The sequence below is a fragment of the Rissa tridactyla genome, chromosome 2 (assembly GCF_028500815.1).
Source record: "Rissa tridactyla isolate bRisTri1 chromosome 2, bRisTri1.patW.cur.20221130, whole genome shotgun sequence".
In the NCBI taxonomy this organism is placed as follows: Eukaryota; Metazoa; Chordata; class Aves; order Charadriiformes; family Laridae; genus Rissa; species Rissa tridactyla.
The window spans coordinates 14749737-14766651 of NC_071467.1; the positions used below are offsets into that span (position 1 = coordinate 14749737).

Consider the following 16915-nt stretch of genomic DNA (forward strand, 5'->3'; position numbering starts at 1 on the left):
GAATGCAAAACTATCTTTCTATTTTTTTATTCTCCAACTGAAAGGCTGCCCAGACAAGTTGTGGAACCTCCAGCCTTGGAGATGCTCAGAACTTGACTGCACAAGTTCCTGAGCAACCTGATGTAATGCTGAAGTTAGTTCCGCTTTCAGTGGGGGAGTGGTGCAGATAAATTTTTGGGGTCCATTCTGATGCAAATTATTTTATGGTTCTTTATATATGATGAAAGTAAACATAGATAGTAAAATAGATTAATATTTCAATAAACTGTGTTTAAGAACCACCGTTAGTATGGGTTGCTAAGAGTGTTATCCTGTTTGGATTTTTTTCCTTGGGCTTTTTTTTTTTTCCTTGGGTTCGTTACGAGGGTGTTAGAAGTCAGGGTGAGAGCTCATGGTGCTAAAACGAGTAGCCTTTTCTTATCCTCTGTGTCGTGCATTTAGGATATAAAAGGCCTGTGTGTTCACTGGTGTGTACTTTGGTCTGTGAGCTTCTGCAGAACCTAGAGATAGCTTCTAAGCAGTAAGAGTAGTCCTTACAATAAACCAGAAAATGAAAGATGCAGAAAAATCAGAAACTCTTTTTTTGTTTTCCCCCTTCAGATGGTTTTAGTAAGTCTTCCGGCCTTACATGGCTTTTGTTTTTAATGATTATTTATCTTCCATGAAGTTCTCAACCTGCTGACCACTTGACCACTGTTTTTAACAAGAGGTTAATAAGAGGTTGCAAAGGGAATTAAATTCTTCTGAGAGTGATTAAAAAAAAGGAGTTAGAGGGAAAACACTCTTTGTGGAACGTCATCTTTCTATGGAAAAAAAAAAATTGGTTGATATTAACCCTTTAAAAGTAGCTGTATCCTTTAATGGAAAAGATCAAATGAAAAGCAGATCTTGTGTAAAGGTATGTACGGCTATAAAATACAGGTAAACACAGTTATGACAAGAAAGTTAATCTTTAAGGTTTCACATTAATACTTACACCCAAGAAATGTGCCTCACTCTATATAAAATAGCCGTAAGATAGTTAACACAATTTATATGAGAAGTTACTGGTATTAGGAGGAAAAGAGCCCTTTTCTCTTTAATCTGAAGTAATATGTAAATAATTTTCATTCAGAATGTGAAGAGAGTTTTTACCTCTATTTTGTATCAAAATGTCTTGCTATGGATGTTTTTTTAAAAGCTATTTTGCTGGTAATTGGAGACTGACACACCATAGACAAATATACGATATCCAAGTGGAATGCTAAACAGAGAAACAGTTTTTAAGGAAAGCAAAGGGCTGGTGTGAAAACCTAGCAAATAGTTTGTTTTTCAGAGTGGAGAGCCTTCCCGTCACCCCTCCTTCCACCATAGCAGAGTTCATGATCAGACACCGGGAGGGATCCTGCTCTATGAAAGCGGAGAATTAAATGTCAGCATATTTCCAGTGAGAGAGATTTTCAAAGAATCACAGAATGGTTTGGGTTGGAAGGGACCTCGAAGATCATCTAGTTCCAACCCCCCTGCCATGGGCAGGGACACCTCCCACTAGACCAGGCTGCTCAAAGCCCCATCCAGCCTGGCCTTGAACACTTCCAGGGATGGGGCATCCACAGCTTCTCTGGGCAACCTGTGTCAGTGCCTCACCACCCTCAGAGTGAAAATTTTCTTTGAACATTCTTTCCTTTTATTCCTAACCTGAACCAATTAATTTCCCAAATTGTGCAGAGCTTCCCTCTTAGATCCTCGATGGAGAGGTCTGAAATAGGCGTGATGGAAAACCATGAGATACAGGAAAGTTAAATTATGTCTTTTTCCAGACACATTTAGAGGGGAGAAAGATCAAAAACTAGTTCCTTTGACTGAGTTTGATTTTGTAGCTTCTTACCATGAATGAAACCATTATTGCAAGTGTGTTTGAAGTTTCAAATTGTGTGTCTTTTAAATGAGTTTTAAGCAGAAATCATCACAGAATTCACCAGTCACATATGACTAAGCAAACAATTCTGTTCCATAAAAGCAAGGATACATCAGATTCATGTGTAATTTTTCCTGTTACATACCATTTTAAAGTTGTTTAACTGTCTGGGTATATATATGTTTTTAGACAGTTTTAAAGGCAGGAAATTGTTTTTGAAGAAGTATTTAAATAAGAATGTCACCAAATATATAGAACAGCAGCTCTGTGTTGTTCCAGTTAGATGGATGCATTCCTGAGAGTTTCCCTTAAGAAAGCGGAGCCGTCTGATTTCCAGGAGTGCACTCGGCTGGTGCTGGTGTGCATACAGAGTGCCTGTTCCGCTGCCAGCCTTGGTAGGAGCTCTCCTCAGGCCAGACAGCCTCTCACTTGTCTTTCTAGGGGAAAAAAGTCCTTGAACACTTTTGACGTTTTTAAAACTTGATGTATTGTAAACTCTGAAATTTCGTTTAAGAAAACCAAACACCTTTTTAATGTTTATTTTTCTGAGTAACTTGCCTGACTTCTGGCCCCCGTCTTTACATCCTGCTTTGAGGCAGGGGATTGCAGAACCTGGGCTGAAGCCGTAATTTTGTTTTGGCTGAACAGGCAGTGTCCTGGTATTGACAGTGCGTGTCACCCCCATGGCATGGCACACAGGTTCTTGGTAGTTCATCAGCAGTGCTACATGGCTTTGAAAGCAGAGAATCACAATATTCTTGGAAAGAAAAGACGAAACAGGAGTATGTCGGACATCTAGGAACCACAGATGGCTCTGATAATCCTTTTATACATCCTATGCTAATGATACGGTGGTTGCAACTTCCAGTTCCTCTCTAGCTTTGTGTTCCTTAAAGTCAGCCTTGCCAACCTCAGGCAACCCGAAGCCTACTGCTGATGTTCCCAGCAAACAAATTTGTAGGCGTTGATAAATGGAAAGGGGTTTGGATTACGAGATCCTCTCAGCCACAGTTGCCCTTCCTGTTTGGTGTCTTAGAAGATAACTGCGACAGTAGTTGGTCTTGCCCAATTCTACAGTTTCTAGTGTAGGTTCCTATTTTTAGTCAAATTATTTCTGGGATTTAGTAGTAACAGAGCTGAAGAAGCAGCCAGAGATACCCTGGATGTGCCGCTGAAATGATATTATAAACAGTACTTTTATAAATGTAAGATGCTGGCAGTTTTATTTTATGAAGCTTTTTTTGACAGTTAATTTCCCCAGATAACTTTACAGGGAACGAACACCAAAAGGTACCTCACATTATATTGGATACAAAAATGATATTTGGAGTATTTCCAGTGTTACAACAATTACAACTTGTAGTTAATACCACGTTTGTATAATGCTTTTTGTTCTGCAATGAAATATAAGGTACAATAAATCAAAAATTGGGGGGTGGTTGCTCCAGCTATATGGAGAAGCTCAGAAAGAAAACCATAAAGACTTCTTCCAAAGATGATGAGGCCTTGAGCAATTTTTATAAGGACTGTCTTGAGTTTATTCATGAGGCTTTAAAAATTCTGCGCTGAAATAAACATACTCCAGCCATTTTGTTAGTTCCAGTTTAGTTGCAGAGTGTGTCTGCAGCGTTTTGGGTTTTGAACTGTGTTTGTAGCATGCCTCCTGTCGTAGTGTTTGGTTCTTATCTTGGGCCATGGGGTGTTTCTATATTAGGAATCAGTACTGACCCTCCAACTTGAGTGCTCATCTTCTCTCACGACGCAGGGCTGGCGTGTATTAGTGTTCAGAGAAGAGGTGGCCAACACAAACTTCTGTGAAAGACTTGAGCTGGTCTTACTTTTTCCTAAAACTAGAAACTGTATAAACCAGGAAGAAGCTGTCCTGCCAATACAGCCCAATCCTGTTCCAATGTACTCTTCGAGGAATCCCTCTGGAAGTTCATTTTCTGTGGCTTTTTTGGTTCTCGGTAGGAATTCCAGTGACTAACTGGAGATCATTAACCCCCATTAAAATCTCTGAACTGTCATTGATAACTTTTTTGTTGTTGTTATAATAAGGGCATACAAATATCTCATGATTTTTTGTAGAATTTTAACTTAACAAGAGTCTTGAAGGTATCTGAGTCTCACATTTCAGGCTCCCGTAGCTGGGTCTAAATTCCCGTGGACAAAAAGCCACACAGATACTTGAGAAGAAGATTGCTCTCCTCTACATTAGTTTTTTACTGCAGGCAGCACCTGGATACTAATGAAGAAGGGTCAGTAGCTTAATCATCTTAAAAATCCAACAAATTCATGTTTAGATTGTTTAGCCTATTAAAATGAATTACTGGCTTTTCCCTAGCATGCATAAAACACACCAGTGCTACTGATTCTAGTACCCTTCACCTGGGCGCACCTTATGTTATAGCTATAACTGGAGTTGAAAGCAAGCGGTTTAATAAATGGGTAACTGGGCACTTTACTACAGCTGTCTGAAGAGGCTCCCAAAAAGAAAGTTCCAAAGCTATTTTCCCTTTCCCCTAAAATGTGTTGATCTCATATGCAAGAATAGGAACTAAATTAATGAGAATTTGACAAGCAGTATGAGAATTGTTGTATGTGAGAGTGTTGCTCAGATGAAATTAGATTATTTTTTAATTGCTCTTTTATAAATGTCTAGATTTGCTTTTTTTGCATTTGGCGCTGACAGTAAGTCTGGAAAGCATTTCACCATTCCTTTACCCACTACTCTGTTTATTTGAAGAATAACATAATTCTTTGGACAAAGCCAAGTGTACAGTGCTGTCCTTTCTACAGTCCTACAGTTTTTAGCAGAATATATCACTTAAGGAGAACCCTTTCATTTGCAAAAAGCATTATCTTGCTGAGATAAAGTTTACGTGCACATTGCATTGATTTAACTTAAATCATTTTATAGACAGAATTCATATAATCCAGGTCAAAATCTGGGATTGACAGTAGTTTTTAATGAGTTTACTTCAGTTTTGCTTAATTTGTTTTTAGGGAAACTGGGGTTCTAACCAGTTTCTTTTAAATTGTAATAAGCCATTCTTAGCTTCACTAAGAGTACCTAAATGCATATTAGTGTTGCTTTAGATGGTTTAATTTTTAAAAAGTGTCCATAAATCAAGCTAAGTGCTAGTTTTATGTGGAAAAAACCCCAAGCTGCAGTCGAGGACCACAAAAGATTTATCTTAAGCTCTGTGTATGCAGGAAAGGGTTAGTCACTGTAGCTGTACTGGCGTAACAGTTTCAGTAAAGCCACCTTTTCTGACTTTGTTTTGTTACTAAATGCAGCTTCTGTTACTGTGGTTTGTTGTCCAAGTGGAATAAGTTATACTTGCAGAAATGCTTTTTAGCCGAGCTGATAGTCTGCCTGAGAACTACGCCAATGTGGAAAAGGCTCTGTTGCCCCCAAGCAGAACAAGTTCACGGTTTAGAATAGACCAAGGTGGTTACTGGAAATTTAATGATAGCTTAAATATCATGAGCTGTTTCACTGATTATTTTACCAGAGGCATAGAGCTACCCTGGGATGGTAGGTACTTCTTGAGTAAAAAAATGATTCAAATTCTCCCCCCGCCCCCCCCCCGCCCCCAGCTCCAAACTCTGTTGGTATTTGAGTGTAACCACATAATTTGGTTTTACAGAGAATGATAGCCATGTCTAATCCTTGGTTTTTGATTTACTGGTGTGATTAGTCAAATAGATGAAATGTATTCAGAAATCCCCTTTAGCTATAGTGTACTTACCTAATAGCTATTGACTTTGGCACAACTTGCAAAGTGTACCTGAAAAATATATATATTCCTCTTGTTTTGGAGTTTACAGTAAATTTTGGCTCTGTGTTGAAGTCTGTCTTTTAAGTTTGTCTATAAAAATGAATCTTAAGATACTCCAAATTTTATAGTTGTATTCATAAATTAACCTTAAAAAGTATGCCAGATAGACTGCAAATTTCATGCTATGTGTATTGTGCAACAGTTTTATATAAAAACACATTATTTGGAACCTTTTGTTATTAGAGAAGGCTAAAGAACACCTATTGTCATTAATAAGCGGACGTGAAAGATGAGACGTAGAATGATCCAGTGTAAGCAGCTGACTGTCATCAGGTAGCAATAATCCCACATTCCTGTGATGATGATTTCCATAAATATGAAGAAGAGCATTACAGTAATACAGATCTAGTGTGCCTGCTGCCTCAGAGTAATTGGATCATAGGCTGGCTGAGGGCTAGGTACGAAGTGGCGTGAGCAATCCACAAGATCTTTTCACTATGTGGTCTTCCCCTATCTGTTGTCTTCTGTTAGAAACCGCGTTGTTTATAAACTCTCCTAAAAGACACATTTATGAGCCAGGGGATGTCATTGGTTAACTACTTAACAAATTTGGGGGTAATTTAGAAGTACTTTAGCACTAATTAAACTACATTCCTTTGTGTGTTTTAGTTTTTCAGCCAAACTTGGAGAGATTTTATCCATTGTTACTTAAAATTCTTGAAATCTGTGTAGGAAAATCACGCAGAGCTTCTGTAAAACTACACAGTGATCCTGAAGAGTCATTCAGCTGTTTGGGGAACACTCCACTGTTCTGCAGGAAACAGAGAGGGGGGGGGAAGAAAAGGAGAAAAAAAAAAAAAAGGCAGTGGAAAAAATTCTATCATAGCAGCCACAGACCTAAAATCCTCTGGCATGAGTTGCTCTTAAAACATTTAGATAACTGTGAGTTAAGACTGATACTTTCTTTTTTTGATGGATAACCCATGCAAATGGTAAGCCCACCAGACATGAAATTTTTCAAGTAATAGGCAGCATTGCACAGACTGTGAATGGAAGAGACGGATGTGCCTTTCATACAGGATGGTTATTAATTTTTATGGGGTTTTTAATGCATCCTGGAGTATTTTTTCTCATTCATAGAAGCAGTGAAATCTTAACAGAATTCTAAGCCTGTCCTTTTCACGTTTTGCTGTTGTACCGCTGCTTTCATCTTTTTGTCAGTTTTATTAGTGTGCAGCGTTAGTTAGCCTTAAGGCACTGACCTTTTCCAGTGACGATGCAAGGTTAAATCCTTTCTGAACACTCATTGTTATTGCTGGTGAGATTGCAGAAAGTACAGGGAACGCTGGCTCTCTGGGTCACGTTCTCCAATGTTGAGGTAATTGCCCGCAGGCGAGAGAAAAATGCAACTTGAGGTCTTCAGAGCTTCCAGACCAGGTGTGCATTGCTGAGTCAAGAGCAGGTATTGACAGGTCACCACTTCTGCAGCACTGACAGTCTTATTCCTTAGCAGACGCAGCTTTGAAACCATTAGTTAGCAATCATGAAGACATGTTTGCAAGCACACAAATGACTTGGAAAGTCCGTGAAATTTGACTTTCTGTAACTTCTTTTGAAATGCCTCGAACAATGCAACCTAACAACAAAACCATTTTGAGTAGAAATTGTTTATGGAGAGATGACCACCGAGGTTTTTTGAGCTTGAAAGAAGATACGGTCGTGCCATCAAATGCTACTTTATCAGCAGCATGTGGTTGAAAAAACTAGGCAGGTGTGTAATTTTTTTTTTTTTGGAAGAAGAAAGAAGAGCAACATCCATTATAAATTATATTATTATAGCTAATCCCAATGCATTTACAAGTTCTAAGAAACAGAATAATTTGGGCTAAAATTTGCAGTTTTGAAGAAGTATTCCGAGTTATTAAAAATGAAAATATTTTTAAAGGATTCAAAAAATCCTTTAATCAAAAGGATTTATCAAATCCTTTTATCAAAAGGAAAATCAAAATGCTGTAAAGGATTGTAAAATAAATTCTTAACATATAAAATAGGCACTGTCATGTATTACTGTAGAGCCTTGACTAACCTTATTGTTTTTTAGAGGTAATGCTATTTTTCATCAATCTGCTGTAAGGACTGTATTACAAGGTGTTCTCTCACTTGCCTAGAAATAAGGGGGTGAAGTTGGCCTATGTAGTTTAGAAATCGAGATACTTGCAGTATAACACAGATTGGTGATTACTTAGATTTGGTCTTCACAGAGTAACACCACCCCACCGCCCCCCTTATTTTATTTTATTTTTTCTGAGGCTGTTTTACCTCCACAAAACATTGCTAGGCAAAGGGAAACTGCTTTGCTGGAATGTGCTGACAAGAATTTAATAAAGATGGAACTGTGCAGCAAGTCTGTTCAGACTTGATGGAAATAAATATTCACTCCAGGAGTTGAAAACTGAACACATTTAACTTTTGGAAAGGGTGTCTGTTCTGTCCACTTCGACAGGAAAAATCCCCTAGGAAGAGCACCTTTCACATTATACTGAAAAAGAATATTGAATATTATGGAGACAGGGGGTCCCATCACAGTTGCGACTATGCAAGTAGGCTTTTTGTACTGTTACTGTTAACTGTTGTACTGTTTAGTACTGTTTGCCATCTGAGATATTCAGAGGCTGAGGTCATAGCTTCATGAGCGTTTCTTCTGGCAAAAAGGCTGGTTTAAGTGTTGTCCGTTGCTTTTCCTGCCTTTCCATTCTGCTTGTGTAGCAATGGAATAAAGAGACGCAGGGAACTGACCTAGATTAAAGGTACTTGTTTTATGCAGCTGCACAAAGTGGTGTATGTTAGAGTTGGTGGGAGTTGTTAGGGAAGCTGCTTAAGTTGTTCTTCTAATGTGTATGATCACCAAACTTCGGTATTACTTCAGCATAGATAGTTTAAACTCCATTTGGAATAAATGGATCTTTACTTAAAGCATTCTGGGGAAGCCCTGCCTTTCATCACTGACTTTAGAGATGACTTGAAGGTACTTGCCTCCTTAGGCTAAAGCTTGACATTGTGAATTTTGTCTTCGGTGTCTGTGCAGATTTCACACAGCTGCAGTTTTGTCTGAAATGCCATTCTAACTGCAACATCGTATTACAGCAAAACAGTTGTTTGGAAGGGACCTCTGGAGGTCCTCTGGTCCAACCCCTCTGCTCAGGCATGGCCACCTAGAGCTGGTTGCCCAGGACTGTGTCCAGACAGCTTTTGAGTATCTCCAAGGATGGAGACTACACCAACCTGCTCCAGTGCTCCGTCACCCTCACAGTAAAAAAAAAAAAAAGTGTTTCCTGATGTTCAGACGGTACATCCTGTGTTTCACTTTGTGCCCATTGCCTCTGGTCCTGTCAGTAGGCACCCCTGAAAAGAGCCTGTCTCCATCCTCGTTGCACCTGCCTTTCAGGTATTTATATACTTTGTTGAGATCCCCCTGAGCCTTCTCTTTTCCAGGCTGAACAGTCACAGCTCTCTCAGTCTTTCCTCATATGTGAGCTGCTCCAGGCCCATAATGATCCTTGTGGCCCATCGTTGGATTCTCTAGTGTGTCCATGACTGTCTTGTACTGGGGAGCGCAGAAGCGAACAAACTCCAGGTGTGGCCTCACCAGTGCTGAGTAGAGGGGAAGGATCACTCCCCTCGACCTGCTGGCAATACTTGGCCTAATACAGCCTAGGGTACCATTCCACTGTCTTTGTGGCAAGGGCGTGTTGCTGGCTCATGTTCAATTGGTGTCCACCAGGACCCCCAAAACATTGGTAGGTGAATCATAGAATGGTTAGAGTTGGAAGGGACCTTAAAGATCATCTAGTTCCACCCCCCCTGCCATGGGCAGGGACACCTCCCACTAGACCAGGCTGCTCAAAGCCCCATCCAGCCTGGCCTTGAACACTTCCAGGGATGGGGCATCCACAGCTTCTCTGGGCAACCTGTTCCAGTGTCTCACCATCCTCACAGTAAAGATTTTTTTCCTAATAGCTAATCTAAATCTCCCCTCTTTCAGTTTAAAACTGTTACCCCTCGTCCTATCGCAACACGCCCTGATAAAGAGTCCCTCCCCACCTTTCCCGTACCCTTTAGGTACTGGAAGGCTGCTCTAAGGTCTGCCTGGAGTCTTCTCTGCTTCAGGCTGAACAACCCCAACTCTCTCAGCCTGTTCTCGTAGGAGAGGTCCTATCTGAAGCACTTGCACATCTGAATTAGCCCCTCCAGCTAATCTCTGGAGTTTGTCAATGTAGCTGAATGGTTCTAATTTTGAGAAAGAATAAGTCGTTTTTGTGTTTCAGTGAGATTTCACAAATTGCTCTGATTTTTTTTTTTTTAATAGGTAAAAATAACCTGGATATATAGGGTGTCTTCAGAATCCCTTAAGCGTAGCACATTATTTCTGAGAGTTCAAGTAACCGTCCCATTTCATCCTTAATTCCACCAACATTTTGCATATTCTATTGAGTGTTGTAGATGCAGCCTTTAACAGTTTGTTCACGCCTGGATGTTTTATCCTTTATAGATAGTACACAGTTACCCCATTATTTTCATTACATTCAAATAACAGGTATGAAAAGAATATCCAGATTCACAAAGACTTATAATAAGGATGTTCAGGTCCTTTATGTTCAGAATATGAAACAAACTTCTCTTAATTTTATAAACCAGTTGTCGCTTTCCTCTCTCTGCTCTGCTGAGCATGGAATCCTGCAGGCTGCATATCGAGTCTTCACAGGTCATTCACAGATCCCTTTCTTGGAGATCACTCCGTGTTTGCTTATTAGTGTGCTGAAAATTGTGCTATTGAGCCAGGCAGAACTGCCGTCCCACCACTTTCCTCTTAATATTCTATTCAGACTCTGTAGATACCTTGAATAAGTTATAAAGAGGCAGGTCAGCAAGTTGAGAACTTCTGTTTTCTAATCCTGACACCTTTTTGAGAGAATGGTGTAATATATTGAAGTATTTTTCAGTGAAGATTGTCTTTATTATCTTACTTTCCATTTTGAAACTAATACTAACATTTCAGTCTTGTTAATCTGCCTTCAGTTCTGTTTTCTCTTAAACTCTGAATAACTTGTTTCCTGAGTAAATACTATGCAGTTTTATTCTGCTTTCTACAGAATCGTACAATGGTGAACTGACTATAGTATTTTTAATTATATGATTTATAACATAGTACATGCAACACTGGTATTACTGCTGTCAGTGATGGGGCTTCTCTGATGCGGGAGTTATGGTGGAGGCTTTTAGACAACCTCTAGGTGTATATAGCCGTGACTTTAAAGTTTTAAGGAGGCATTTGGCTTATTTTGTTACATAATGGGACTTTGTTTCAGAAATGGGTTTTTTTAATGCATGCAGAATCACTCTCGATATTGTACTGTTTCTCTGTATTGTAGACTGGATTAACATTGCTGAAATTATTATCGTTAACAGCTGACACTGACCAGGAGATAAGAACAGCAGTTCTTTTCAAAATGAAGGCGAATTCAAGGCTATTTAGAAATTGGACATGTCTGAGTAGAAAAGCTTTGTAGAGTACTGGTTTAGAAAGAGGTGTGTTCAAGTGTGTGTGTGAGAGAAATCAGAGTATAAAATAGACCCAACCAGACCTACTGCACCTCTGAAGAAAATGTTAGCCCGTGTTCGAGGGTTTAGTTTGACCTCAGTCGTATTTCTGGAAGTGGGGTACAGAGCAAAAACATTACAGTTCCCCTGTAAATGGGAAAACTCTTTTGGTCTATTTCATTTCTTCATCATTCAAGAGTGTAGGGCTGGCGTCTGTATCAAAGGACAACATTTACATGGAATACCTTAATTCTGCAGAGTTTTGGGAAGAAGAAAGCACTACCAGTTACAGTGGGGACCACTAAGAACCTTTTGTTTTCCAAAGCAAAAACTGATCCCATGAATTTGTACCTATATGGAAGTTTACCTGTTTTGTAAGGTTCAATGACTGCGGATTGTCAGAATTTTACATCAACTGTATTCCTCTTCGGATAGCTGTGAGGTTGCAAAAAAGTTTGGAGAATGTAAGAGATGTAGAATCTGTGGTCAGAGCTCAGGACCAGCTCTTCAGTTTCTTTTGCTCAATGGTAAAGTATTTGTTAAGGAAACCAAGCACTGAGAGGCATGGTGTAATTGGATTTTAATTTAATGTGCTGACTATTTTGCCGAGAATTCGCTGGACTGTGTCTTAATGCTTTTTGTGTGCAGGATGAAATGTTAGTGGAACAGATATTTTTTTACATGTTTTGGTGGCAGACATCTGCTGCACAGACTAATGTTGTGTATTTTCAGTGAACCCACAGTACGTTGCCTTTCAGCAGAGATTTCAGAGATGCTAGTTCCCACATTTTGCCTCCTGTTTCCCCTTGTCTAGGAGCCTGCTGTCAATATATAGCAAAATTTTTTTCCCCCAAGAACATTGCCTTAAAAAAAAAAAAAAATAAAGAGAGGCTATGTGAAGTCTTGCCTTTGGGTGAATTTCTGAACCATGTCTTCCAGGAGATATAATTTCCTTTGTTCCAAATGCATAATCTCCGTGCTTTGCTGAGGAGGAGTGAAAGCACTGCCATCAAAGAACACCACTTTTGCAAGGATTTATGTCATTTATCAATGAGCAGTTATCCATTGCTGTTCCCAAGTAGCTAATAATTCTCTCCGAGTGGACAAGGTTTTTCTAGGTCCATAGTCTTTGTCTGACAAAATATTTATAACTTTTGCCAAAGGCAGTGTTTTTCAAGGCTTAGCTTTCCTACTGCCAAGGACTCTTTAAAAGAAAGACTGTGGCCTCCAAAAGCCAAGTACTAGTAGACATAAAAGCCTACTGTGGCAATAGAAAAGGCTTTAAAAACTTTTATATTTGTTCACACAAGTGTTTCGGTGTAGAAAATTCTGCCTTTAAGCTTCATTAACTTTGTAAGACTGCAAACTAAGAGTCCAATGTTTTATGCATTTAATACAACAAGCATTAAGGTTGAAATACAGATTGCTAGCAAGAAAAAAAAATAAATTGCATTTTCACCCAAGAACAAAGTCCTGTGAGCTCCCTAGCTCTGCAGCACTCCAGTGTAACCCTGGATTGAAGTTTTAAATGTGCCATTCAAAGAAAAATGCAAAATCCTTTGAGCAGTGTGCAACTGGATCAGTAATAGCTATAAGCTGCAAGACAATGATGTCTTTACCACATTGCATCTCGAAAATCTTTCGGCACTGGTCCACCTGTCTAGCATGGATGCAGTGATAAAACTTCTGCTGAGTTGCTGCTCAGAATTTTTCAAAATCCTGCGCTCTTAATCCACCACAAACAGTGTCATATAATGAAATACACGTTCTGGTGTGCAGGGGTGAGATCTGAGTATCAAAATGTGGAATATTTCTGAGGACCGAAATCCAGGACTCTAGGAAAGATGACTTGACTATCTAATGCATACGAGCCATCAAATGATGAGTATGTTCCAAGTCCAAGATTAAGCAAGTATATAAACAAGGGATATGGTGTTTACAGCAGTTCTTTCAGGCACAAAAGCTACAAGTCCAAATGTAAATACAGAATCTGCCATTTTAATGGAAAACAAAGAAACACTGATATTCATTACAGCATGAACGATAGCTCATCTTTATAGTTGTTCTTTAAAATTCATGTAATCATCAAATTTTATATAGAATCATAGAATTATAGAATCTTCATGGTTGGAAAGGACCTTTGAGATAACCACCACAAACAACCAACCTACAATCTCTGTCACTGGAGCATGCCCTGAAGTGCCACATCTAGCCGTTTCTTAAACACCTCAAGGGATGGTGACTCAACCACCTCCCTGGGCAGGCTGTTCCAGTGCATGACCACTCTTTCAGTAAAGTAATTCTTCCTAATATCTAACCTAAACCTCCCCTGCCGCAACTTCAGACCATTTCCTCTGGTCCTGTCATTATTCACCTGGGAGAAGAGGCCAACACCCACCTCTCTACAGCCTCCTTTCAGGGAGTTGTAGAGGGCAATGAGGTCTCCCCTCAGCCTCCTCTTCTCCAAGCTAAACATGCCCAGCTCCCTCAGCCTCTCCTCATATGACCTGGTCTCCAGACCCCTCACCAGCCCGGTAGCTCTCCTCTGGACCCGCTCCAGCACTTCCATGTCCCTCTTGTACAGAGAGGCCCAGAACTGAACACAGTACTCGAGGTGAGGCCTCACCAGTGCCGAGTACAGAGGCACGATCGCTTCCCTGCTCCTGCTGGCCACGCTATTCCTGATACATATACGATAAGCTTGAAGTAGCACAGACTGAATTCCAGAGTGGCTTTCACATGAGATGCTACAGGCTTGTACAGGAATTGCGTGACTTCACTTTGCAGTGCTTTTAGTTGAAAAATGCTAGATCTGCAACACAGGATTTCAGTGACTACTGAAGCATTGGATTTCTGTCTGGCATCTCTGCAGCCATCTAAACTCTCTGTCCCCAGTGTAAGCCCCTGCTTCCATTGATACCTGCTTCTAATTTGCACGCGTGAACAAAATTAATGATAAAATTTACCACTGTTGTGAATTTAACTTGGTTTACCGTTGTGGATTGCAGCTTTTCCTATATTCCAGACTTTGTTTTCATTCAACTTCACAGCAAACGCACTGACCTCATATCCCATTACATGTTTCCAAAACCTTTGTTTCTACATCTCTTGTTCAATTCTAGTGAAAACTGAACTTCTCTCCAGGACCTGTGAGGGCTGTAGACTTGCATCGAGCCCTCAAGCTTGGCGTTCTTTTAAAAACCATGCTGCAGTCTGATCCTGTGCCTTGTAGGTTCAGGGAGAATGTGGTTTCTCCGGCCGGCGGGCGTGTGGCAGGCGGAGTGACATCTGCTTGAATAGGAAATTGCCGAGGATTACACACAGCAGTCTCTTGTCTGAATGTTTTCCACATTTGTCATCCAAACGGAAGGGATTGCAGAATCTTTAAAAGTCAAACTAGGTTTTTCTTTAAGTCATTGGTTTTAGTTATTCTGGTAGTGTTGTGGTGGACTAGGCTGTTAACTTAAAACTTGCCATTTTATGCACAGATTTTTATTTTTTTTTAAGAGTGGAGACAAATTAATGCTAGTGTTTAAGGTGCATTCACCTTAATGCAGTGTTTAAGACTGCATTCAGTTAAAGATACTCTTTTTGTTTTCTTAGGAAAGCAGGAGTGGCTTATAAGCAGCACCTTGACCTGATGTCTGTAAATTCTTGGAGTTCTTAGTAAGCTTCTTTGATTAGTTCTGTCTTTTTATTGTAATGCAGAAAATATTCATCAGCACAAAAACTCAAGCACCAGAATAAGGAAATAAAACCATTTATGGCTGTTATTGCATCCTTAAAGCAAAGCCACTGCAATTTCCATATATTTCCTTAACAAAACACCTGCCCTTTTTTTTTTTTCCCCCCAGACCTAAAGATTTTCGAAAGAAGTAACAACGGTAAAAGAAGAAAAACTGCCATCAGGAATGTCTCTCCTCCTTGAAAAAAATTTCTTCTAACGTGGAGGCATCTGTGCATCTCAGTCAGCTCTTGGGTACAGAACGTTTTTGACAAGTATTAGCAAGCTTTATTTGGAAAGATATAAAATTATTGTATTTGAAACAGCTAAGAAGAGATATTATATTGTTAATGCCACCTGTACTCTGTGTATTTGTTAATTACGTTTGTTATAATACTATTATTAAAGAACTGATATATTTTTAATGAATATTTACATCTCATGGAAACTGCATTGTTTACTGAAATGAAGTGTCTCGCTCTGAAAGTTACAAAACTTGAATTCCATGCGGTAGGAGCGGTGACGAATTATGGTCCGAGAGCTCCCACGAACAGCACGCTGTCGGGAAATAACCTGATGTGCTTTTCTGGTAAAGGGGGTGATCCCTCCGTAGGCAGCTTGGCGAGCGAGAGGATGCCAGTCCGAGCTCAGAACAAGGGAATTGCCATGTAGGACTCGTTCTCTCTTTGGGGGTGTAAAAATAACAGTGGCTTGAGCTGTTTATGACTTCTGTAATAGATTGCGCAGTTCTCCTGAAAGTCTCCGCTAGAATGCGGAGTGGATGTACCACGTGAAATCAACAGTGAGGTTTTGCTGAATGCACGTCTGTGCAGGCCTGCGCTTTCCTTATCTTTTTAGGTGAATGTACCCACTGAAGTTCTGGTGGTGGTGCTGGGCAGAAACAAACTTCTAGAGCCAAATTACACATTAGAAAAACACAACTCTTCAGAGGAATGGGCGCAGGTACCAAATACGTGTGTGTGCGTACTCTAGTCCTCTTAGAGATAAGAAAAGTATTATTAAAAGATGCATCTTGGAGGAATGAGGAGGTGGTGAGATTTGTCATGGTCATTTTTTATGTCCTGTGGGAGTTTATCTCGCAGCCTTCAGCAACCTTCTAGAAAGGGTTTTTCCGCACAAGATGCTTTGCCCATCGTTTCGCCTGTTCATTGTGACCAAAGAAGTATTTGGTCACGACCATCATTTTTCATCCTGAAGCTTTGACCGTCTCTTGGTATGGGATGCCATATGGTGTGCTTGCAACGCTGAAAATGAAGCCAAGGGGAAATGAGTGTGTGCTTACAGAGGCCTCTTTGCTACAGGGAGGAAGATGGCAGCATTTCACAGCGTCTGGAGTTTCTTGGATGCTGGAAGAGGGATGTTTTGGTTCCAACAGAACATATTGCTGGAATACTGTGGAGCAGCAAGGACAGCAGGAATTTCAGAGGTGATACTGTCTGCTAGACTGCATCCAAAGGGGTACCTCCAGGAACTGCATAACGAACAGCATGAAAACTACTTGGTTTTTTTAAATAATCCTACTGGTTTTCAGACTCTTGTTAGTCTGCTCTGCGCTTAAATCTCTAGTGTGCTGAATGACAATATCAAGGTTGGCTCTCGTCTGCTTTCTAGCTGCTGGATGCTGTTAAGTATATTCCTAGTACTGTTTCATTCTTGATGTGCTGGTGTTACGTGATTGTCAGCAGGAGAGTTGGTATCTGTAATGTTCTGTCCACCTTAGAAGGCGGACGGCAGCTCCCCTCTCCAGCTGGGCATCACTCTGGGAGACGAGGGCTCGCTTTGGAGCTTGCGGTGCTAGCGACCAGTGAAACACCCACTGGGGGCCGGGCAGGGTGTGTCTTAAGCGGTGGCTCTTCCTCTCTAGGAGCAGGTCTGCTGACAACCCAACAT

The 16915-nt window shown here is 40.3% G+C and overlaps 1 protein-coding gene across 1 annotated transcript in view; it reads left to right on the forward strand.

The window, feature by feature from the left end:
• Nucleotides 1-15433, forward strand: part of MRPL13 (mitochondrial ribosomal protein L13) — a 36823-nt gene extending 21390 nt beyond the window's left edge. Inside the window, exon 7 of the mRNA XM_054193319.1 lies at nucleotides 15135-15433. Coding sequence (XP_054049294.1) covers nucleotides 15135-15159 — 25 coding nt within the window. The 3' untranslated portion in view covers nucleotides 15160-15433. The remainder of the gene's footprint in view (nucleotides 1-15134) is intronic.
• Nucleotides 15434-16915: the final 1482 nt, after the last annotated feature.